The sequence below is a fragment of the Primulina tabacum genome, chromosome 6 (assembly GCF_025594145.1).
Source record: "Primulina tabacum isolate GXHZ01 chromosome 6, ASM2559414v2, whole genome shotgun sequence".
Taxonomy (NCBI): Eukaryota; Viridiplantae; Streptophyta; class Magnoliopsida; order Lamiales; family Gesneriaceae; genus Primulina; species Primulina tabacum.
The window spans coordinates 41,669,511-41,695,029 of NC_134555.1; the positions used below are offsets into that span (position 1 = coordinate 41,669,511).

At 34.7% G+C, this 25,519-nt stretch overlaps 4 protein-coding genes across 4 annotated transcripts; 1 reads left to right on the top strand and 3 right to left on the bottom strand.

The window, feature by feature from the left end:
• Positions 1-5,058: 5,058 nt before the first annotated feature.
• On the bottom strand, positions 5,059-6,116 carry LOC142549636 (mediator of RNA polymerase II transcription subunit 11-like). The gene is made up of 3 exons (XM_075658693.1): positions 5,777-6,116; positions 5,566-5,682; positions 5,059-5,426 (listed from the first exon to the last, which is right to left on the bottom strand). Exons 1-3 carry the CDS (start codon positions 5,828-5,830, stop codon positions 5,271-5,273), a joined length of 327 nt encoding a protein of 108 aa, XP_075514808.1. The 5' UTR covers positions 5,831-6,116; the 3' UTR covers positions 5,059-5,270.
• A 1,540-nt stretch (positions 6,117-7,656) lies between these two features.
• LOC142549640 (serine hydroxymethyltransferase, mitochondrial) lies at positions 7,657-12,513 on the top strand. The gene is made up of 15 exons (XM_075658695.1): positions 7,657-7,875; positions 7,974-8,024; positions 8,124-8,210; positions 8,819-8,940; positions 9,094-9,170; positions 9,488-9,612; positions 10,351-10,443; positions 10,615-10,707; positions 10,814-11,011; positions 11,089-11,193; positions 11,422-11,487; positions 11,584-11,661; positions 11,787-11,898; positions 11,975-12,085; positions 12,192-12,513. Exons 1-15 carry the CDS (start codon positions 7,786-7,788, stop codon positions 12,248-12,250), a joined length of 1,467 nt encoding a protein of 488 aa, XP_075514810.1. The 5' UTR covers positions 7,657-7,785; the 3' UTR covers positions 12,251-12,513.
• A 149-nt stretch (positions 12,514-12,662) lies between these two features.
• LOC142549638 (putative beta-D-xylosidase 6) lies at positions 12,663-16,054 on the bottom strand. Its single transcript, XM_075658694.1, has 6 exons — positions 15,170-16,054; positions 14,680-14,846; positions 14,488-14,585; positions 14,053-14,400; positions 13,523-13,939; positions 12,663-13,427 (listed from the first exon to the last, which is right to left on the bottom strand). The coding sequence occupies exons 1-6, from the start codon at positions 15,923-15,925 to the stop codon at positions 12,829-12,831; spliced, it is 2,385 nt and encodes a 794-aa protein (XP_075514809.1). The 5' UTR covers positions 15,926-16,054; the 3' UTR covers positions 12,663-12,828.
• Positions 16,055-22,386: 6,332 nt separating this feature from the next.
• On the bottom strand, positions 22,387-23,758 carry LOC142548251 (uncharacterized protein At5g65660-like). Its single transcript, XM_075656568.1, has 2 exons — positions 23,326-23,758; positions 22,387-22,799 (listed from the first exon to the last, which is right to left on the bottom strand). Exons 1-2 carry the CDS (start codon positions 23,548-23,550, stop codon positions 22,617-22,619), a joined length of 408 nt encoding a protein of 135 aa, XP_075512683.1. The 5' UTR covers positions 23,551-23,758; the 3' UTR covers positions 22,387-22,616.
• Between the last annotated feature and the right edge of the window lie 1,761 nt (positions 23,759-25,519).

A 25,519-nucleotide genomic window follows, 5' to 3' on the forward strand; every position in this document is an offset into this window, starting at 1 on the left:
GACATGATCTTTCATTTATAGTATTGACCCTTGACCATTGTAACTGACCACAATCATCAAATAATGTCAAGGAAATGAAAAACTACCGGAAAAATCCAAAGGGACACAAAAAAACTCGAAGGGGCGTGCCCAGGCACCCGTGCGCGCGCTACCGAGCGCTGGCGAGAGGTTTACTTTAATTCTCTATATCATTAAAATTTCGAAATTTATGGATTTGACCCATCAATGGTGATTGAGATAAAATTATCTCAGAATTATGTCACTTGAATCATATTTAAAATTTATGAATTAATCCCAAGACATGCTCAACAATTATGAATCGTGCCGATAAATATCTTTTTTTCTCAATACATATGATAGTTTTAGCAGAGTAGCTTCTCAATTGAGTGAAAATCCTTCTCATGTTTTTCCAAAGTTAAATTGAATGTTTGAGTGGTTCGATTTCGATGATCTAGACCGTGTGACATGCACCACAAGCTAACAAAATTCATAATCATAACTAAAAAATTGAAGCTAAAAAACTTACCTCAATCCGAGTTTTAAATCGCCCAAGAGAAAACCATTACAGAAGGGAAACGGTTTGAGAAAAATGCACGGGCGTGAGGCATATTTATAGGAAATAGCGACGGTTTTTGAAAAACCCGTCGCTACACTGTCGCTAATCAGCGACGGTAATAACAATACCGTCGCAAATTAGCGACGGTTTTGTTATTATAAACCGTCGCCGATTGCCATAGCGACAGCTTTTGATAAAACCGTCGCTAATCAGTAACCGTCGCCGATTAGCGACATTTTTTCGTATCGGCGACGGTTTTATCAACCGTCGCTGATGTCGATGGTTTGTATCGGCGACGGTTTTGTCAACCGTTGCTGATGTCGACTGTTTGTCAAAATCCGTCGCTTCGGTCACTTATCAGAAGATTTCTTGTAGCTGGAGTTTAATAAAGCATAGCGGTTGGATTCTAGACAGAACGGCTTGAACTTTTGAAATAATTCAGCGATCTAAAAAACCTATACAATAAAGTGAGCGATTAGATCCTGAAACAATTTGATGTTGTTTATTTTGTTAATTACCAAAACTTTAAGGGTAATAAAAAATATTATAACAAGTATGTTCATCAATTATCAAACATCAATTTATGGCTTTCCTTCGGAATTGTTATAATATTTTGATATAAAAAATAATATTTATTTTATGAAATATATATTTTATATAATTGACTGGTAAAATTATTTTACAAAAATTTTATTTTAATTCTATATCATTAAAATTTCGAAATTTATGGATTTGTCCCATCAATGGTGATGGAGATAAAATTATCCCAGGATTATGTCACTTGAATAATATTTAAAATTTATGAATTAATCCAAGACATGCTCAACAATTATGAATCGTGCAGATAAATATCTTTCTTTCTCAATCCATATGATAGTTTTAGCAGAGTAGCTTCTCAATTGAGTGAAAATCCTTCTCATGTTTTTTCAAAGTTAAATTGAATGTTTGAGTGGTTCGATTTCGATGATCTAGATCGTGACCTGCACTACAAGCTAACAAAATTCATTATCATAACTAAAAAATTGAAGCTAAAAAACTTATCTCAATCCAAGTTTTAAATCGCCCCAGAGAAAACTATTACAGAAGTGAAACGATTTGAGAAAAATGGATGGGAACGAGCCATATTTATAGGCAATAACGACGGTTTTTGACAAAATCGTCGCTAATCAGCGACGGTGTAAAGCCGTCGCCAACCGGATCGACGACAGTTTTATAAACCATCGCACACCATGCGCACTCACGCTTGGATCGGAATATTCACAGTCAATTATACATATTACAGCAATTATATAGCGTGTATGAGGTGTAAAAGGATGGTAAAATGTGTGCCTTGTGATGTTTGAGGATCAAACAAGAAAAGAGTGAGCCTTCCTTTGAAGAATAAGAGACCGCCGAAGTTTTCTTGAAGAACGGCACTGAACCCGAGAGAGAGCAGCTGGGGGAGGGGGGTGTCGGCTGTTAAGAATTTAGGTTTAGGTTAATTTGAGTTTAGGTGGTTAATTATATAAAAAAAATCAAATAGCTAATGAGCCTAAATTGTTTAATTAAAGATTAAAAAAATAATTAAGCCCTATAAACTCAAAAATAGGTCCATTAAGCCCAAATCCACTCCCGAAAAATATTTCGTGTTGGAAAGGTTTTGAAAATATTAGCCGAACCCTTAAAAAGTCCCCTGATTCGATAAAATTTGCGTACCGTATAAAAATAAAATGCTTGCGGGTAAAAATACCCAAAAATTCTCATTTTTGAAAAATACACTTAAAAACGCTTCAACTTAATTTATAAAAATAAATCGTGTAATAAAAATAATTTTCCTGAAAATTCTCCGGTCTCCGATCCTCGTTCGAGCGTGAAATTCGTCTAAAAATCCTAATGCATGAACTTTTAAATTTTCATGAAATAAATCCTATCATCCATGGATTATGCATAAAATGCATAGAAATAATTAAACTCATAATTAAAATTAAAATTCTAGATTACATGCATTCAGGTTACGTGAATTAAATTCCTGGATCTTACAACTCTCCCTTCCTTAAATAAAATTTTGTCCTCGAAATTAGAACGTACCGAATAACTCCGGGTAACGACTCCTCAACTCGGTCTCGGTCTCGGTCTCGGTCTCCCAAGTAGCCTCCTCCTCAGAATGATTCAGCAATTTGACCTTAACCATCTGTATCACCTTATTTCGGAGCCTCTTCTCCTGTCTATCCAAAATCTGCATGGGTCTCTCCTCAAAAGATAGGTGTGGCGTCAGCTGAAGCAGCTCAAAGTTAAGCACATGTGAAGGATTCGACATGTACTTTCGCAGCATGGAGACGTGGAATACGTTATGAACTCCCGCCAGATTCAACGGTAATGCAACCCTATAAGCGAGTGTCACAACTCTCTCTAGGATCTCAAATGGTCCGATGAATCTGGGGCTGAGCTTGCCCTTCTTTCCGAACCTCATCACACCCTTCATAGGTGCGACCTTCACAAAAACGTGATCCCCTACTGCGAACTCAAGATCTCGCCGTCTCTGATCAGCACAACTCTTCTGACGACTCTGTGCAGTCTTCATCCGGTCTCTAATCCTGGCCACTAGATCTGCTTTCTATCTGACAATATCCGGACCCAACTCTGTTCGCTCTCCTACCTCATCCCAGTATACTGGCGACCTACACTTCCTCCCGTCAAGTGCCTCGTATTGAGCCATACCTATCGATGCCTGATAACTGTTATTGTATGTGAACTCCACAAGAGGTAACTTCGACTCCCAGCTGCCCTGGAAGTCGATCATGCAAGCTCGGAGTAGGCCCTCCAAAATCTGAATCACCCTCTCTAACTGACCGTCTGTCTGAGGATGGAAGGCAGTATTGAACAAAAGTTTCGTACCCAACGCCTGGTGAAGACTCTTCCAGAATGCAGACGTAAATCTCGGATCCCTGTCTGACACGGTGGACAGTGGGATCCCATGCAGTCTGACTATCTCTCTGATATACAGCTCTGCGTACTGAGTCATGGTGAATGTCCTCCTGATCGGTAAGAAATGAGCCGACTTAGTGAGCCGATCAACAATCACCCAGATGGCGTTAAATCCTCTAGTACTCCTCGGAAGCCCTATCACGAAATCTATAATAATATTCTCCCATTTCCACTCGGGAATAGGGAATGGTCTCAGCTTTCATGCAGGTCTCTGATACTCTGCCTTAACCTACTGACAAGTCAAACACTCGGAGACGAATCGCAGAATATCTCGCTTCATGCCCGACCACCAGTAAAGAGTCTGTAAATCCTTATACATCTTCGTACTCCCTGGGTGGATGGAGTACGGGGTGCTGTGGGCCTCGCTTAAGATATCTGCTCGAAGGAAATAACTGTCAGGAACCCATAGGCGGTCCCTATATCTGACTATGCAGTCCACAATTGTATATAGTCTTTGGCCCTTAGCCTCGTCCCTCTGTCTCCACTTCTGTAACTACTCATCAGAAGTCTGCCATGTCCGGATTCTGTCTCTCAGAGTCGGCTGTACTGTCAGAGTAGCAAGATTCGGGGCCTCGCCCCTGGCATAAACTTCAAGCTCAAATCTCTGAATCTCAGCCTGTAGCGGTCTCTGCACTGACAGATGGGCAATCACTGCGTGCTTTCCTGCTCAGAACGTCTGCAACTACATTAGCCTTACCCGAATGGTAGCTAACGTCACAATTATAGTCATTCACCAGCTCCAGCCATCTCCTCTGTCGCATGTTCAGTTCCTTCTATGTGAAGAAGTACTTCAGGCTCTTATGATCTGTGAAAATCCTACACTTCTCCCCATACAGATAGCGTCTCCAGATCTTGAAGAACGACACTGAACCCGAGAGAGAGCAGTTGGGATAGGAGGTGTCGGCTGTTAAGAATTTAGGTTTAGGTTAATTTGAGTTTAGGTGGTTAATTATATAAAAAAAATCAAATAGCTAATGGGCCTAAATTGTTTAATTAAAGATTAAAAAGATAATTAAGTCCTATAAACTCAAAAGTAGGCCCATTAAGCCCAAACCAACTCCGAAAAATATTTCGTATTGGAAAGGTTTTGAAAATATTAGCCGAACCCTTAAAAAGTCTCCCGATTCGATAAAATTTGCGTACCGTATAAAAATAAAATGCTGCGGGTAAAAATACCCAAAAATTCCCATTTTTGAAAAATACACTTAAAAACGCTTCAACTTAATTTATAAAAATAAATCGTGTAATAAAAATAATTTTTCTGAAAATTCTCCGGTCTCCGATCCTCGTTCGAGCGTGAAATGCGTCTAGAAACCCTAATGCATGAACTTTTAAAATCTCATGAATTAAACCGTGTCTTGCATGGATTATGCATAAAATGCATAGAAATAATTAAACCCATAATTAAAATTAAAATTCTAGATTGCATGCATTCAGGTTACGTGAATTAAATTTCTGAACCTTACAATTCTTGTACTTGGAGAGTAGAAAGACATTAAACATGAATAGAATTCACAAAACATCATCTGAGCAAAAAAACATTCTTCACAATAAAATCTAAGGTTCTTCCGCCAATGTCTTCTACATAAATATGCACTGTCTTTCAACATATTCCAAATTTTCCCTATCCTCAAAAACTCTAGACAATGAAAACTATAATTCAATTGCCAGAAGCACGTCCAACAACATCGATCTACCTTTACATACGATTGAATAAAGTAAAACACCTCAAGCTGCATCACCATATCCCTCAGATCGTTTGCTTCATCTCATCTATTTGTGCAATGACATATTCTAGCTTCTTGCAACAAATCTCATTAGATATTCTCCGGAGATAGTCACACTTCTCGAATGGCCGATACTCACACGCGCTTTTGATTTCCTCCCGCAGCGTCACTTGAATATCCTATTTCAAACCGTAAATATTGAGTTAACAGCAAGGCCTGTTAATATTACCTCACACAAAATTGCAGCAAAAAATTAAGCGTAACACACAGAAATTGATATTAACGATACAGTCAGTTGAAAACGAAGTAGATTTAAACCTTGACTGATTGCATGAATTCGCCGCAACTGCTGTTAACAAGCTTCTTTCTGGGGCCACTAGGGTTCCCCATTTCCTCCATAACCCCGCCAGCGAGCTCCAAAACCCTTACGATCCTCTAACAAATCAACATTAAAAATCATATGCTTCACTAAAGTAATCAGTGACATATTTTGAACAATTATCTTGGTGCGTAGACCCTGAAAATGTACCTTGTCGACATTCTGGAGTCGCTGCAATGAAGTGGTTTGGCTTTGTGGATCCATGGCGCCCAATACACCCTTTCAAAATGGTCGTCCCACAGTGAAGCACAATAGCAGCCCCTAATCCCAAATAAGGGCACAAGAAACAGAAAACTCCAGCCAAAACCCAATTGCAGGTTCGAAAATAGGCGTAAAGAAACTGATTCCGAATCAATTTAACAGATACCTTAACAGAGGAGAGGAGAAGGATTCAATGGTCGCCTCGAAAATTCAAGCTCCGTATCAAGTTTCGTTCGTATCGAGCTGGTAACGCTCGAGATATACGGCGGCAATGGTAACTGGATCTTCGAAATTGTTATAATATTTTGACATAAAAAATAATATTTATTTATGAAAGATTTATTTATAAAATTGACTCGTAAAATTATTTTACAAAAAATTTTATTTTAATTCTATATCATTAAAATTTCAAAATTTATGGATTTATCCCATCAATGGTGATGGAGATAAAATTATCCTAGGATTATGTCACTTGAATCATATTTAAAATATATGAATTAATCCCAAAACATGCTCAACAATTATGAATCGTGCAGATAAATATCTTTTTTTCTCAATCCATATAATAGTTTTAACGGAGTAGCTTCTCAATTGAGTGAAAATCATTCTCATGTTTTTCAAAGTTAAATTGAATGTTTGAGTGGTTCGATTTCGATGATAATCTAGATTGTGACCAGCACTACAAGCTAACAAAATTCATTATCATAACTAAAAAATTGAAGCTAAAAAACTTACCTCAATCCGAGATTTAAATCTCCCCGTAGAAAACTATTACAGAAGTGAAACGGTTTGAGAAAAATGGACGGAAAGAGCTATATTTATAGGCAATAGCGACGGTTTTCTGCGACGGTGTAAAGCCGTCGCCAACCGGATCGATGACGGTTTTATAAACCGTCGCTAATTAGTGACGATTTTCGCTGATTTTAAACCGTCACCAATCGGATCGGCGACGGTTTATATGAGCGACGGTGAAAAACCGTCGCTGATTTTGGTCGGCGACAGGTTTAGAATTAGTGATGGTTTATAACTGTCGTCGATCTGGATCGGCGAGATTTGCTTCAGTCGCTGATTAGCTTCGGTCACTTATCAGAAGATGTCTTGTAGCTGGAGTTTAATAAAGTATAGCGGTTGGATTCTAGACAGAACGGCTTGAACTCCTGAAAGAATTGATATAATCCAGCGATCTGAAAAACCTATACAATAAAGTGAGCGACTAGATCCTGAAACAGTTTAATGTTGTTTATTCTGTTAATTACCAAAACTTTAAGGGTAATAAAAAAATATTTTAACAAATATGTTCATCAATTATCAAACATCAATTTATGACTTTCCTTCTACTGCAGACAGTGAGAAGAAGAGAATGCAGCTACAAACTTTTGCGATAGACAAGTAACTAGTCTACCACATTTTTAAAAAAATCTACCACATTTTATTAAAGCATAAAACAATGTGATTTGAATTATTGTGAAAAGTTTTTTAAGAATTTGAAATTATATATTGAACTCTTAGTTCTGATCTTTACAATATGTAATATTTCAAAATTCGAACTTTATCATTTAAAATTGGAGTTTTTTTTTTTATATAGGGCTCAAATTGACATTAAGTTCTTCTTGAGTGTTGGTTGTCTATCTATTTTCATTCCTTTTTAAATTTTAAAATTCGGGTTTTTAGTAATCTTTTTAATGGATTTCGAATTTATATCCTAAAAATACTTTTTTACAAAATTAATTCCCCTGTTCGTTCGTTGATATTTTTGTCTCTGAGCTTTTAAGATTTCTTGTATTGGTCATTATGATGCAATTTCAAATGGATAAAGCACAAAGAGAACAGGGGGCGAACAAGGACCGTAAATATTCTGAAATTTCTTCCACCACCCAAAATCTCACCCAAATCAAGTCGCACACAATATGTGTATCTGGGAGTAGAGGAGAACACAATACAGGAAAAGGGAGGAAAAAATGGCGCTGGCGATGGCTGTCCGGAGGCTTTCTTCCTCCATTGATAAACCCATCAAGCGTCTCCAGAATGGCGGCTCTCTCTATTACATGGTATCTTTGGACTTTACATTTGTTTGATTTGTTAAGGAAAGAGTTGATCTGTGGTTAATGTATCGGGGACTTACACAGTATCATTTGGTTTTGTGTAGTCATCATTGCCTAGTGAAGCAGTGTACGAGAAGGAAAAGAATGGCGTCCCGGTATGTCTATGAACTGTTTGTTTGATGATGTCTTGTGAGCTTTCCGTGATCGATTGGTTAAGATTACTGTGTACTAAATTTCAAGAATGAATTTTGCAGTGGCCAAAGCAGTTGAATGCTCCACTGGAGGTCATTGATCCTGAGATCGCTGATATTATTGAGCTCGAAAAGGCTAGACAATGGAAGGTATCTTGTGAAAAGATTTTCTTGGTTTTTGCTTTCCCTTATGGTTAAGGAAGTTGTTATTGGTTTCTTAACTTCTTTTTTAGTCTAATATGTTATGCGGATTCTGTAACGTATTGTGGAGATTGGTCCTGCTCTCTGGTGAAAAGAAGAGCTTCGAGAGGGGTCTGGGAGTGTAAGAGAAAAAGAAGGGTGAAGTTGGATCGTTACTTTGGGGAGATAGTTGGTTAGGGAGCAGTTGTAGTACTCCTTGGTAAGAGGCAACTAACTTGTGTATACAAAGCATTGTAAAGCCAAGAAAAAGCTCTCTGATTTTTCAATACTTGTAAATCATGCTCTCAAAGTTCTTAGTGGAATTTTCTGTTGGCTGCCGTGGATGTGGTTCACAAGAACTGAATCACTTAAATATCTTGTACCATTATCTTCGTTTATGATTCATATAATTCTTGATGTGGTGTTGTTGCTGAGTTATTTTGAGTTTGGTTGTTCATCGAATAAGGCTTCTGTTAGAATTTGTCAATTTAATTGTTCAAGATTGCTTCGTGAATTCTATACTGGTTTCAGATTGATCTTGTGCGATTTTGGTTGATTTCACTATACTTATGTTTCAGGGACTAGAACTCATTCCTTCGGAGAACTTCACTTCTGTCTCCGTGATGCAAGCGGTTGGTTCAGTTATGACCAACAAGTACAGCGAAGGATACCCTGGTGCTAGATATTATGGTGGAAATGAGTAAGCATATATATAGCTTTAAATTTTTTTTCTTCTTCTGCTTTTGTTTATCGTGATTAATCAAGATACTTTTTGCCGGTATTATTATCACCAAAACATCTATTTGGTGTTTCTTGATTTATCTTCTTTTCAAAAATTTGTTTTGTACTTTAGGTACATTGACATGGCAGAATCATTGTGCCAAAAGCGAGCGCTGGAAGCTTTCCGTTTAGACCCTGCAAAATGGGGAGGTAAATACTTGCAGCTCAAATGTAAATTATTTTCTCGAGATATCAGTATTTCAGTCTAATATCATATGAAAAAGGTGCACCTGTATTAGTTTCCTTGGCTGTGTCATTCTTGGATACAGCAAAAGGATTGATTAAATTGCATTTTGTTATGCGAATGAAATATAATTCTTTGAGATTGTATAGAATTGTATCAAAACCTATCACAGTATAATTCTTTGAGATTGTATAAAACCGCATCACGACACAACATAATATATAATCTGACGTATTCAGAGTATAATATTAATATTTATCGGGCATACCATTGGTTGATGCAGTGAATGTACAGCCCCTATCAGGCTCGCCATCAAATTTTCAGGTTTACACTGCTTTACTTAAACCACATGAAAGAATTATGGCGCTTGATCTTCCACATGGAGGCCATCTTTCTCATGGCTATCAGGTTGGCACAATTTCTACCATCATGTCCAGGATAGTTATATATTCCAATATGTACTCCAAGTTTCCGAGTGTTTGACAAGCAAATGGTGTTATACATTTTATGACTAAGAGTGTGATACGATGTTGTTAGTCCTCTTAAGTTATCCGGTTGAGTTGGTTTAAATCAAGTATTGTTTCTTTCTTTTTAGTGATAAAATATATTACTCAACCAAACAAAAACAAATACTTTGGGCATCTCCAGACAAATTACATTCAAAGCCAAACAAACAACCTCAACTTCCCTACAATTATATCCCCATCATATCAAAGTCATGGGGATATAAATTGTAAATACATTGATAAACATGCAATTTAATCCTGAAAAAATTCATATCTATATATCCTCGTCAAGACGTCAACTCCATCAAACATCTTCACATTTCTGTCTGTCCAAATCTGGTAAATGGTATTAGCACCTATGGATGTATATTTTATTGTTTTGGGCAAATTATATGTGTTCAATTTTTATATATCATTGCTTTGTGTGTTTGAAATAATCTCCATGTGTCAAAGAATTTAACAAGTTTTTATGCTTTCTTGTTGTGATAGTTCCTCTTCTAAAGGCACGTTTAATTTCTGAAGGTTTAAAAAATAGAGATTAGTTAGTTTGTGAGCAACTGCAACTTTGTTTTGGATTTAAAATCATTTTTCTGATCATTTAAAGATCGGGTGTCAATTTTTATTTCTTTCATTTCTGCAGACAGACACAAAGAAGATATCTGCAGTCTCCATATTCTTCGAGACGATGCCATACAGATTGAATGAAAGCACTGGCTACATTGATTATGATCAGGTTGCTCCTTTTGAACTTGGTTTCTAATTTTTTTTCTTTTTCTTTTTCTTTTTCTTTTTCTTTTTCTTTTTCCTTTTCCTTTTTTAATCATGGTAAAGTATGATTTTGGAAACCAGAATTTGAAGAACTCAAAATTTATTAATGCTCCGACAAATTGTTTGATATTCACAGATGGAAAAGAGCGCTGTACTTTTCAGGCCAAAATTGATCGTCGCCGGTGCTAGTGCTTATGCGCGATTATATGATTATGCACGGATGCGAAAGGTAAATTTTGCGATGCATGTTCATTATTCAAATATAACATCAAGTAGCTTGATATGACTTTATTTGATTCAGAAGCAAGAACTTATGCGTTTCGTGTTTTTCACAGGTCTGTGACAAGCAAAAGGCCATACTTTTGGCAGATATGGCACATATAAGTGGATTAGTTGCCGCTGGAGTTGTTCCATCGCCATTTGACTATGCAGATATTGTGACAACCACCACTCACAAGTCACTACGAGGGCCTCGTGGTGCCATGATATTTTTCAGGAAGGGAGTCAAAGAGATCAACAAACAAGGACAAGAGGTTTGTTGCTTATCCCTTTTTGGGCTCCTCTATGCTTTGATTTTATTTCAACTAAAATTTTGAATTCATTATAACAGGTGTTATATGACTATGAGGATAAAATAAATCAAGCTGTCTTTCCAGGGCTTCAAGGTGGTCCTCACAATCACACTATCACTGGTTTGGCAGTTGCACTGAAACAGGTTCAACGCTCTTACTCACAGTAGCTATTCATCTGTTACATAATATAATTATTGATTGTAAGTTAAAATTAAGTACGAAGCTAGTTTAAAAATGCAATCATACACAGTTTGAATGATTTATTTTTTGTTTTTAGGTGGAATGATCTATCATATGTCAAGCCATCAACTCTGGTTTTTGTTATAGTCAATCAAATAATGACCTGAAAATATAATTTTCGCTAATCGCAGGCAACTACTCCGGAATACAAGGCTTACCAAGAACAAGTCCTTAGCAATTGCTCAAAGTTTGCTCAGGTACACTAAAGCTCACATACGAAAATTGATACCGTAACTGTACCATGCAACTTCTATGAAACATCGAATGTTACTAATGGCATTCTAATGTTTCAGACTCTGGTAAAAAACGGGTACGAACTTGTTTCTGGTGGCACTGATAACCACTTAGTTCTTGTCAATTTGAAAAACAAGGTAGTCGATAAATTTCTTGTTCCTTGGTTGTTCAGTAGCATGTCATTACAAAATTTAAGCTGATGGACTCAAACAAGCGAGATATTCAACGAGATTCAATAATGTTTGTGATTTTCCTTCTGAAGGGTATTGATGGTTCAAGAGTAGAGAAGGTGTTGGAATTAGTCCATATTGCGGCAAACAAGAATACTGTTCCCGGGGATGTTTCTGCCATGGTTCCTGGTGGCATCAGGATGGGTAAGTAGAAAAAGACCCTTATCACTCTCAATAAAAATTCAAATCCGGTTCACAATTTTTTTCTCATCGTTTGTAGGAACCCCTGCTCTTACCTCTAGGGGATTTGTAGAGGAGGATTTCGTGAAAGTTGCTGAATATTTTGATGCTGCTGTGAAATTGGCTGTAAAGATAAAGGCTGAAACTAAAGGTTTTTCTTGCTTTAATCTGAGCTTGATTGGGTTTTTTTCATATATTTACACGAGTGATAATTCAAAATTATCATCATTTTTAACTTTGCCCCTCGTTCACTTCAGGAACTAAGTTGAAGGATTTCATCACCACCATGGAGTCTAGCCCCTTCCTTTCAATCTGAAATCACAAAACTTCGCCGTGATATTGAGGAGTATGCAAAGCAATTTCCAACAATCGGGTTCGAGAAGGAAACCATGAAGTACAAAAACTAAAGAAAATCAAAGCTATGACTGGGGCTGGGTTAATGACAACGTCCTGAAGGTCGGGTGGGAACGTACAGAAATGATGCTTGCATGTATAAAAGCAAGATTTTGTTTCCCACTTTCACTTGAATATGTAAATTTGTTGATATATTTAAAGCAATAAACTGAGAAATTACACCTTCGTAGGTGCCGTGTTCTTGGTTATTCGCTTTCTAAATAATACTCTGCTTTATCGATTTGTGTTTCATGGCCTTCATCTGTACTCGTGGAATTTTCGTCCAGCGTCTTGATATACATTTTCAATTTTAATTATTATATTGTTAAAATACATATTCCAAAGAAATTTTTGTATTGAAAATGGGCTCAACTTGGCTCAAGACTAGCCATGTCAGAATTCAACAACGTTTGATCATAAATAACTTAAATACAACGCAAATGTTCATGTCAAAAAAATGAACCTTTGAGATACCGCATGTATGACATTCAGGCAACTCTCCTAACATGATTCAATTGAAACCATATGTGTTAGATCTTGTGATACTATAACGTGATCACCAGTAGGTAATATTTTGTTCCCATGCTCATCTGCAAAGCTAAGATGCTCACAAGGGTCGACCACAAAGCTCGTTTCAGCAGTTGCGTTACGTAACAGGCTGACACGATCAAATCCAATGAGCTGACTCTCGGGGGAACCTTCAAAATGTTTTAAACCTTTCGCGAAGAGAAGCACTACCTCACTTCCATCCATGTCTCCTTCATTCGTTACCGAAATCTGCACTTTAAATCTTAATGAGTCGCAATATGGTAGCTCATCGATGTAGACGTAATCTAGTCCTTTGCTTGTCTGGTAAAGCATGTTCTTTTGAGGTCTATCCTGGACGAAACCCTGTAAACTAAGTTTGCTAGGAGCGAATAAGAGCTTGTACGTGAAACTTGTGTAGCTTAGCCCATACCCAAACGGGTAAACTGTATCTCCATTGTAAAACCGATAAGTTCTTCCAGGGTAGTTGCGTGAGGCGTCAGCTCGCATGTTCATGTCACTCATTGGCACTTTGGTGAATGACTCGGGATACCATGTCATAGGTAATCTTCCACCTATTTTTAAAAAAATGCACGTGACATATCGTGTAGATTCTAGCTCATTTCTTATAGTTCAAGAATAGTAATATACTACAAGGTTTCATACCAACCTGGACTGTAATGTCCCAAGATGATTTCTGAGAGTGCTGTGCCCCCGGTCTCACCAGGGTAGCCGATCCAAAGAATGCTACCAACATGAGGATCTCCAACAGCAAAAGATACATCTAGTGGTCCACCACCTGTAAGAACTAATATCAGAGGTCTTTTACTCACTGAAGCAACAGCATTAACAAGTTTCATCTGATATCCTGGTAAGAGAAGGCTATATCGGTCATGATCTTCCTCTTCTTGAGATAAATCCAAACCAGCCACGACAACTACATACTCAGCCTGCTTGGCTACGGAAAGGGCTTCTGAGAAATTGTCAGTCGAGTTGCAAGATACATCTATGCAACCCATCGCATGATAAACAATATTGACATAATCTTTAAGTCCTTCAAGGATGCTTTTTGGCTTGCATGGAATTCCTGCAAAACATAAAAAAAAAATGGATTTTTTTAGCAATTTATCTGACAGTATCTGAATTTAATGCCAAAATCGTCTTTTTTTTAGAAGATTTGTATATTGAGAAAACTAGAACCTGTATAGCCACCACCAAGTTTGGTAGAATTAGCCAATGGACCAAGGACAGCGAGTGAAGAGATGCTATGTTTATCCAAAGGTAAGATTTTGTGGCCATTTTTCAGAAGTACAATACCCTGCATTGCTGCTTCAAGGGCCAACTTCTTATGCTCTGAAGAGCATACATCTTGAGGTCCGTATCCTCTGAACCCATTTCTCGCATGCTTCCCATCAAATAGTCCAAGCCTTAGCTGAACAGAAAACAGATTGAGTAATGCTCTATCTATATCTTTCTCCGACACCTTACCCTTGCGAATCACAGATTTCATATGACGCGACATATAAGTTCCACAATTTATGTCCGTCCCTGTCAAATACTCGAATTCAGTTCTTACAAAGGAAAAAAGCCCCTTTACATGGACCGCACCAAGACTTTGATCAAGACATTAAAAACCTGATTTTAAAGCAATGGCAACAGCATCTTCTGGGGTTTTTGTGTACTTCTGGTCCTCATAGATTGTAGCCACAGCATCACAATCAGATGTGATGTATCTGTTGATGGTGTATGGAGGAAGCATGTATAAGACTGGTGCTCTCACATAGGGATGAATTTCGAAATTTTATGACAGATATATGAAAACATCACCCTTGGAAATTCCATTCCGTCCGAACTTTCTGCAAGAGACCAGAATCAGCACACACTGGTATCCCATTAACAGCATTGTATGAACACATCAAGCAGCTTGCTTTACCCTGCTGGATGCAACTTTTGAATGGTGGTTGATACGTATCTGCCATATCTTGATCGGTTACCTAATATACAAGAGACCATTCAAGCTCTCTTTCCATACAAGAATCATTGCAACTTTTACATAACCGATAGAGGTTTTATCCTTTACTTGTTAAAGATGGGCGGACACTGCTTCCGGCCATTCAATTCAAACTCGAATTTTGATATATTGGCTTGAAAGCTTGCCAGCAATTATTATGAATCGGATTTGCGTCCTTTGCACGATACAATGCACATAAAAAAAACTTACGAGCTCTCACTATTCATTATATCTGGTTGAATTTGAGTTCGAACATTTTAAAAAAACATGTCAAGATTAAGCAAGAATTGAGGATAGAAATCTTACCACGGCATTGAAATTGTATCGAGTGAATTGCCCCCATTTCTCCAAATCATAAGCAGTGAAATGCTTGCAACAAGCAGACAACATCAATTTACCATCGTCGTCTTCTTCTTCCCTCAACTCTTTCCTTCGATGCCCAAACCTGAACTTCTCCCTCCCCTCCGCCGCCGCGTAATACTGACCCTGAAAAGCTCGAACATACTCCACAGCAAAAGCCGAAGTAACCATAGGATCTTCCCCTGGCGTCTCCTGCCCTCTCCCCCATCTGGGATCCCTGAAAATATTAATATTCGGCGCCCAATAAGTCAACCCCGCCTGCCCCACGTTGAACATCGCCTTCGCCTCCACCGCTATAGCAGAGGCAACCGCCGACCACAGGCTGCGGTTGAAAGAGGCAGCGGTGAGGATGACTTGCGGGAAGCCGGTGGCGGACTTGATCGCGCCGTCGAATGAGACTCCGGGCCCATTGACTGCAATCCCATGGAGTGACTCCGACCACCACTCGTACGGCGGGATTCCCAGCCTTGGGACGGCGGAGGCGTTGTTGGACAGCTGTTGGATTTTCTCATCTAATGTGAGGAGTGAGAGGAGGAATCGGGCTCTGGATTTGGTTGACAGTGAAGTGTTGCAGAAGGGGTAAGAATCGTGGTGCGGTGGCTGGCATGGGCTCTGAATCTTGGGATTCGTCGAACTGTGGGGAGTGATCAACTGCAAAAACAGTACGATGATTGGGATGAAGAACAGCTGGATTTTAGACATTTTTGCAAGAAAATTGCTCGAAGATAGTTTAATCAAGTGAAATGGATAACTCCCTCGAAAAAAAACAAATGGATAACTGAATTTAACGTTATTGAAGATGTTAGGTAATACAGACAAAATGCACGCACCAGTTCTTGCTCTATGAATAATCATTGGCAGTCCATTTGTTTTATTTCTTCTCTTTAACGAAGATCACCAAGGCAATTATTATTTTATTTTATAACTCTTATTATTCAACTTTCGAAATATTAAATGTTTTTCTTTGTTTTGGAGTCGGGTGTTCCATTATAAGTAATCTCACTTAATATTTCCTTTTACGTTCCAATATTTGATGTCTTATGAGTTATAAATCATTAAAATAATGAGTAGATATACGATCTCACGAATACGATCTCACGAATTTTTATCTGTGAGAAAGGTCAATCCTACCGATATTCACAATAAAAAGTAATATTTTTATCATAACAAGTGATAATTTTTAATGGATGACCCAAAATAAGATATCAGTCTCACAAAATACGATCCATGAGACCGTCTCACACAAATTTTTGCCTAAAAAATTAATTTATTAATCTAAAAAAATAATTAATATAAAATATGACCAAATACTTCATTTGTCACGAATAAAAATGTTACATTTCATTTTTCATTTTTCATTCGTCTCAAATATATATTCAAGTTTTTATATTTGTGATTATTTTATCTATTATTTTATTAATATATTATTACCATTGAATATATCAATTAATTTCAACAATTTTTTTAAAATATTAAAACATTTTTTTGAAAAATATTTTTCTTATAAATCTTAAATAAGTATGAACACATATTAGATGAATTATATCACTTCAAACAAGCAAAATTTACTTCTAAAGTTTGTGACACCTAATTTTTGAAACAAGTCATAACATTGTTGGACATTTGTGGATGACATTTTAAATTAAGAGATTGTGTTTGATTTTAAAAGTTAATGCAATCTCATTTCTTTCCATATATCTCTGTTTTCTAGGATAAAATAAATAAATATCATTGTCTTTTAATATATTCTTTTTTTTTTTTTAAACACAACCATTAAGTTCAAAACAACTGCTCCAATATACTATAATATTAAAATGACCAAACCAGTGGGGCAAAAATTGGTTTAAAAAAAAATGTCAAAGATTCAAACTTAAGAATTTGACTGAGTAATTGGACAATTGAGTATACTTTTATTTTTATTTGTTTTATTTCAACAATTAAAATATCAATTTAGTCTCTCCCTAATTTGTCAAATTTCACTTTAGTACGTCAATAATGATAAAAAAAGACTATACACACACGTATCACGTGTGCAGAGTAACTAATTTGCATTATGACACAAGTCCATAGTAAAAAAAATTAGACTAGTTCATTATACAATAGCTAAACTCACGAGGAAACGGAATTGTCCCACCTGCAAAATTGGAAACGTCTTCCGGAAATTGGAATCGAAAATTTTTGGTTTCGGTTTCGATTCCGAAATTGGGAACCGGTGGAACCATAAATTTGCGGTTCAGTTCGGGTTTCTGAAACTTAAAAAAAATGGAACCGATACAAAATTAAATAGAACTGTAAATTATTTCTAAATTAATCGTTATGTAAGTATCTTAAATATATACGTACACACATAAATCGTGACGAGTTTACATTCTTGTTTTCAGGTTGGGCCTGTAAGGAAAATTGGTCAAGAATGGAGCAACACAAGGAACCCACACTAATGTCTTGGCCCAGTGTAATTTAAAATTATCCATTTCTGATTTTTCAATGGGCCTTTAATAGGCCCAATATCCTTTGAGAACGCTCTTTTGGAATCTGTTGACACGTTATTTGGGTCCGTTTATTTTTTTTTAAAAAAAAAATACACTAGGGACTATTGAGCATTTGCTAAATAAAATTTCCGTCGACATGTATTTAATGGGAGTGAGTGAAAAAGTGGAAAGGGAAAAGAGAGTGCACCATTTACTTAGTAAAATTTATAGTATTTAAATATCGATGAAAATGAGATGTCCAAGTGGTTGTACGATTTGCAATATTTGAGTTCATTATTATCATTAGTTATAACTTTTAAAGGCAAAAATTTATGTGAAACGATCGCACGGATCATATTTTGTGAAATGGATCTCTTATTTGGATCATCCATGAAAAAAATATTACTTTTTATACTAAAAGTATTACTTTTTATTGTGAACATCGGTAGAGTTGATCCGTTTCACAGATAAAAATTTGTGAGATCGTCTCACAATAAACTTATTCACTTTTGAAATAACAACAAATATTTGATCTTATATTTGATATCAAAGCTTATGTCCCTAGTTCGATCTCTATAAATAAAAAAAAAATTAAACAATACCTTTTGATGAGGATGTCCACTAGCTATATGCCAGAAATATATTCACATATTTTTCCGCGATTTCTATATTTTCATTCATTCGAGGCTTCCAATTACAACCTAATTTTTCTTCTTTCATGTCATTCAGTAAATAGCTAGTAACTGATCAATTGGCAATGTCTGCTTATGGCCATCATAACTTACGTTTTGGAGGAACAACTTAGAACTTGTGACCCTTGAAAGATTATAGATTTGGATTTAACTATATCTCAAAAACTAGTTCAAAAAGATAATTGTCTAAGTCCATGAGAAGACCTAATCCCTAACACACTCATTCACGCCCAATAACTGGAACGTAAAATTTACAAGACATTATCGGATGTCCCATAAAACAGTCAAACAATTATAAAGTGGCATGGGATCTGATTTAACCCACGTTGATCTATTTATTCGATTATTAATTCCCCATAACTTGTATTTTAAGAATCAATAATCGTCATTATTACAAAAAAATATTGAAATCTAACGTTTGGCTTACTTTATAGTTCGAAAAATTTGAATTGCGGTGTTATCACTCGTTAAAATTTTTCATTGATTGCTTGAAATATATCTCTAACAGCGAAATGATCGACACATGATGCTTACGATACTACTTTGCATTTCAAAAATTTTGAATTAGAGGGATTTGTTTGTTAAATTAAACGACAAACACTCGATCTTATGTGGTGACAACATCAACTCTGGGATGAAGGAACTGATAACATCGGATTGATGCAGACACTAATAAATCTAACACAATCCTCGATGGTTATCCCATTCCCATGTGAATATTTACAACATAAGGGGCCTAGGAAAATTTTATTAAAGTCGCTGGACAAGAAAGTTTATTAAAGTATAGGGACCCAATTTGAATTTGGAGGAGTCTCCTTTGGCTATTGTCCGTACGTTCGAAGCCCACTCATTTCTATATTATTTAAATATATATTTAATTATTTATTTACTACATATGTAAATATTATTTTATTTCATTTTTTTTTTGGCTTTATTGATATTTACTATATTCAATGTGAAAGCCGAGCAAGTGGTTAGCCTGTTTGTCATCCCACTTTATTCACCATCATAAGTAACAGATACTTAGTTAACGACACACTTATAAAATAAAGAATATTATATATAAAAATTATTATTATAATGATTTATAGATTGAGTTAATTCATAAAATTTTATTATAATTTTAAATTATTATTTAGATAAAAATAATGTAGTTATATTAAATATGTAATTTGTAGAAATAATATGTGAATTTTTTAAATTTTATTTTTGCATTTTTTAAATCGAATTTGATATTATGGTTATTAGTAAATTATATGAAAATCATTATTTACCTAAATAGACAGAGTATTTTGTAAAAATTAATTTGTGTCACAAATTTGTACCACCGAAAATCTTAATTTTTATACATATATATACAGTATAGATAAAGCATCAAGGACGAAACGAAGATAATTTTAATAAAGAATCGAAGCTTAATCTGTGAGTACGAAAATGTCCATTAAATATGATATTTTGTTGTGTCGGTGTAGTGTACACTTGATGGCAAGATATATTTTTTCACCATTAGGAATATTTTTTATTTCATATGTTCAAAGAGAAACAAGGGAATTCCTCCTACGTTGTCTAATTTGAATATTACATGTAAACTGAATTTGGATTGATTGATTTTTAAAATGAATTTGAAATTACATTCATATTGGATATATATTTGAAATCCTTCACAAAAATTAATGAAACTGTTTAGATTATAAATTACATCCTCTCAAAAAATTTAAATAGATTTGCATATTAAAGCTATATATATATATATATATATATATATATATATATATTAGTGTATTAGTGGTACAACAAATTTAAAATATACGACGCAATGAAGTTAGGTCATGACATGAAATTGGAAATAAAGTTTTAAAGGATTATATTTGTTGTACGAAAATTTAATGATGACTGGTTGACTAGTGGAGATTAAAGTTGTTTCTATCGAGATCCAAACCAAAAAGATGGCATCAACTATATATTCATTTTATTTGATATTTTATTTGATCAAAATTAAAATTATGAATATGAACATAATGTGTGATTAGAAATAAATGAGAAATGCATAGAACTTGAACCCTATTGTTTATTCCTTCCAAGGTGATCAAATTTTTTTATTAACCGTCCGAACCGCCTGAACCGAATTGCACCGCACAGTTTTTCATAATATTTTATAAAAATTGCGATTAAAAATATTAATCATAAACAGCACCGCATATGCGGTTCGATTATTTTTTTGTCAAGAACCGCACCAAACCGAACAGCCTAAACCGCTTGTCATAATATTGGGCTTAGAATTATAATAATTTGTAAACAACATATTCAAATAAAGAATTGATCATTCATTATATCTCAACTCTCTTCAAAATTATTCTTACAAATAAAACTTATCTTTTTCTTAATTATTCTTCATATTAGTCTTTTATTAAAGTATTTATTTATTTTTCTACAATATTTTGTTTGAAGTTTGAAGTAAAAAAAAGATAAAATAGTGTAAATGTCATTTTGTTGTGAATGTGTTGTGTTGTTAAACTATTAACTTAGTTTTGAATCTTATTATTGTTTTATCTATTTTGATCTTTATATGCTTTGAATTATATTTTATATTTGAAGACAATATATTGTTATTGTTTTCAAATAAATTAGAATATATGTTCTAATATTTTTCATTAACAAAACCGTAAACCGACCGCAACCGCTTGAAACCGCTCAAAATCGTAAGATTAATTTTTCAGGTAAAATCGCAATTAATTTTTCAAAATATTAACCGACCGCATATGGCAATTTGGTTTGAATTTTTTTAAAAAAAACTACAAAACCACAACGTGATCACCCCACTTCCAACTTCTTGATCGGATTCATTTTTCTGTTTATAAATTATATAAATTAGGACTCTTGAGCTCAAATAAATTTTTTTAAAATGTTTTTTTCCATTGGTTTTTGTTCATATAAAATTTCAAAATCCAATGAGCAACTTTCTTAACGAATCTCGTTTTTGCAGTGTTGTAAAAATATTTTTTAAGATTTTAGAATTAAAAAGTGAGTCGAACCCACTCTACTTTAAGCAATATTTCTTGCTATATAAATATATGTAAGTATAAAGTTTTGAGTATGTCTCTTGTGATACGGTCTTACGAATCTTTATCTGTGAGACGGGTCAACCTTACCTATTCACAATAAAAAGTAATACTCTTAGCATAAAAATTAATATTTTTTCATGGATGACACAAATAAGAGATCTGTCTCACAAAATACGATCCGTGAGACGGTCTCACACAAGTTGTTGTCTAAAATTTTTGATCATGTGTATGATCTTGTCACAAAATAATGAATATTATGAGTCGATTGATGGCATTGTATGAAGTGATAACTTTTACCACTACTAATAAAGTAAGTGGTAATAGTCGATATAATGTGGCCAACAGGAATATACATCTTATTTGGAAGACCTAATATGCTTCCTTCACGAAGCAGTGAATCTCCCCCTATCCTATAACAGTAAAAATTGTTCATAATAATTCCCAACTTTAATGCGGCATATGTGTTTTTTTATTAAAAGAATAAATTTGTGATCAATAAGAAATATTAAATTCTTCATGTATACTTTAATTAATCGAGTTATATATGAAAATGGGTATATTTTAAGGGAATCAATTTTAATTTTCTTATTATATTTATATATACTTTCAAATTAATGATATGCCATCGTAAATTGGAGACTCCTCCCCTTTGATAAAGACAAAAATTTGTGTGAAACGATCTCACGGATCGTATTTTGTGATACAGATCTCTTATTTGAGTCACCCATAAAAAATATTATTTTTTACGCTAAAAATATCACTTTTTATTCTAAATATCGATAGGATTGACCCGTTTCACAGGTTAAATTCGTGAGACCTCTCACAAGATAACTACATACGTGTTTTCTAAAAAGGTTAAATAAATTTACTCGATTGTTTAAAATTTCATATAAAAATTAATAAAAGTATGATTTTTTTAATAAAAAAAATCGAATCCATAATGGGAATAAATTGAAATCTATGACACTCACTAAAGCACGTACGTACATATTATTATATTACACCTAAAATAGGGGAAAAATTTTACAGGGAAAAGTAAATTTCAGACATCTAAATTATGTGTACGTAAAAAATTTTGCTCCTGCCAGTCTTTGGTCCCCATCCATCTCTTGATATTTGCCAAATATCTAAGTTAAATTATATCGCTGTTTTCATCCTTATCACCAAGATATCAATACAGAGGCACGGCGATTCGCGGCAGCGGTGGCGGCGCTTTTGGCAGCGTCTTCTGCAATTCCACGGTGTTTTCTCCCCGCCGCGGCGGCTCACATGGGCATGGCATTGCTATGAACTTGGGAACGTTATCTCCGGGCATTATGACTGACATGCTTTGATTCCCTTGTTGCTTCAACTTCTGAATGACAATATATTAAGTATTAAAACAGATCGATCCAATAAATATCTGCAAAATCTTCTGACGTAAAATTCATGATTTCAAATATGTTACGATTTTATCGCTAAATTTATCGAAAAGAATGGTTTTCAAATTTAATAGTTAATAATAATTGTTTGTGATTTTGATTGCATCACACATTTAAATAATTTGAGATTTGAAATTTATGTTTAGTTCGCCAAATTAAACCTGTTTTTTTCTAAATTAAGATGCATATTAATTAATATAAAAAAATAAAATTATTCTCCTTTATGAAAATATATAAATTATTAAAAAATCAAAGATAAAAGATGTGTCGACTGCCATGCCTGTCTACCGCAAGCTGGCACCTTTTAAATAAACTGGACAATAAAGTTCATAATATTGGACATGCATTTAATATATTTTGAAATTAAAATATCATTATGCTCATAAATATAGAGTTTTAATGTAAAAAAAGGATTAATTTTCTTTAAAAAATAAATTAATTTCAAAGGGAGTGACTTACATCGTGAGGGGACTTGGGCTTGGACGAGGCAAGATCACCGTCAGCTTCAAGATCCGACAGGCGGAGGGACAACGTGCGGCGGAGCTTTTCCCAGTGGTAGCAGCAGGAGAATATTCCGCTGAGGATGAAAATGACCAGCAGCAGAAGGGCTGTGCCGAGTGGAAATCCCAGCGAAGGCCGGGAACCCGAACCGCCGTGAGAAACCGGGGCGCCGCCTTGTTCCATCTGACTATGTTTCGATCGCTTGTATTACTTGTGCAACTCGATGTTCCCACTTCCCTCATGAGGGAGAGCACCTCCTCGCAAAATGGATTTTGTGTTCTTGGAAAAAACAGACGTGTGTAGTAATAATATATATGAAGAGATAATTAACAGGAAGATGGAAGGTTGGAATTTTTATTTTATTTTTTACTTTTTAGAAATAAAAATTGGTGGATTTATTTATGGGTGAAAAAGGACTCTTGGCCCTTGGGAAGATGGGTATTTATAAAATTTGAACATTTTCCTTTTTTCCCTATTCCAAATACTGGCCGAGGGTCGATGATTCTACGCATATTTGAATTTAAAAAATTAATCAAAATCTACATAGGATTCTTTACTAACAATGGAAGCAGTCACTTGTCTAAAAGAGAATCTCCGTTATAATAGAACCATTGTCACAAATATTAGACGCTTATTGGAATGTCAGTCTCAGTTACAGTTGGATCACGTTATGCGTACGGCTAATACGGTGGTACACTCTTTAGCTTCTTTTACTGTTTCCTCCTCTTCACCTTTTGTGTGGAAATTTGGGGAGTTTTCTAGTTGGCAAGTTAAGCTTGTAATCACAGATCTCATTTCGTCATGAATAATATTACAAGTTTTCTGTCAAAAAAAATTAATGACTATTAGTGAAGGTTAGATCCAATCACACCCTTGGGGAGCACTCGACATGCAAAGTGCAATTTCGAGGTACACGATTTCCGGATCAAGGGTACGGAAAGAATATATTTGTACTCCACTTTGCTTTGGTGCTACGAAGCATCATCTTTTTAAATAAATATTTACTAATTTATGTACTTTTTTATTTACATAAATATTTATATAAAATAAATCTATTTCCAATTAGTTTTTTTATTTTATTTTAAATAAATCTATTTACTTTTATGGGATCCACAAAGTACGGAAATTGGGAGGAAAAATAAGGTGCGTATGGTTTGGTGGTGGACTCGATTTAAATGACTTGTGAAATGTGAGATTTCTTGTTCAAATTATGAATTATGCCAGATTAAGTTAAAAATTGCAAATTGTGTCGAATTTTGTTTTTATAATGTTATATTCGTTTTATTTTATTGTAATTTCATTTTTTTTCTAAGTGTCGTTGATGTTTCAGGTACAAATAGTTCAATCATCAAAAATAATAAAAGATAATAACTAAAATCCGATTCTGATAACACAGAAAATCAAAATCGCACAAGGAAAAAAACTTGAGTTTAAAGAATAATTAAGGTCCAAAATAAAAATAATTATATATTCCAGTATTTGATCGTACATGAAAAGTCATGTTAGAGACTGAAAAAAATATTTATCGATGTTAATATCTAAGTATATATGCACGTATCAGTTGGTTTGGAATTAGCCAACAACAATTATCCAATATCAATTAAATAAATTATACTTAAATTATATTCCAATAATCCCGACACCATGGGTCCTACTACACACTAATCTGGCTAGAATAACAGGGCGTAAAGCAAATCGATCCCAAAAATTTCCCGAAACTACGTTTATAATGTTGTAAGAAATATTTATTTGTAATAAACAAACATTTTTTAAAAGTGAATGACTGCATGTCATGTTCCCCGTCTCTTTTTTAATTTGTCTCATATATATAGTTTCGATCTTTATTTATTATTATTTTGTTTATTTATTTTTTCATTTGTTTTAATATTTTTTTATCATATTAAAATACTCATTAAATAATAGTAAAATAATATTTTTCACGTGATACGATAAGATGTAATCAATTTCCAACTGGGAATTAATTAAATTTCATTGGGAAATATTGTTGCCGGGGAAGGTAATTTCTCATATTACGACCTTTCAAGTTTCTAAAGGACAAAATTGAATTATCCGATGGATAAAAACGATCGACATCAGACAATTTAAATTAAAATATCTTCAAATTTTCTTCTCAAAATATATATATATATAT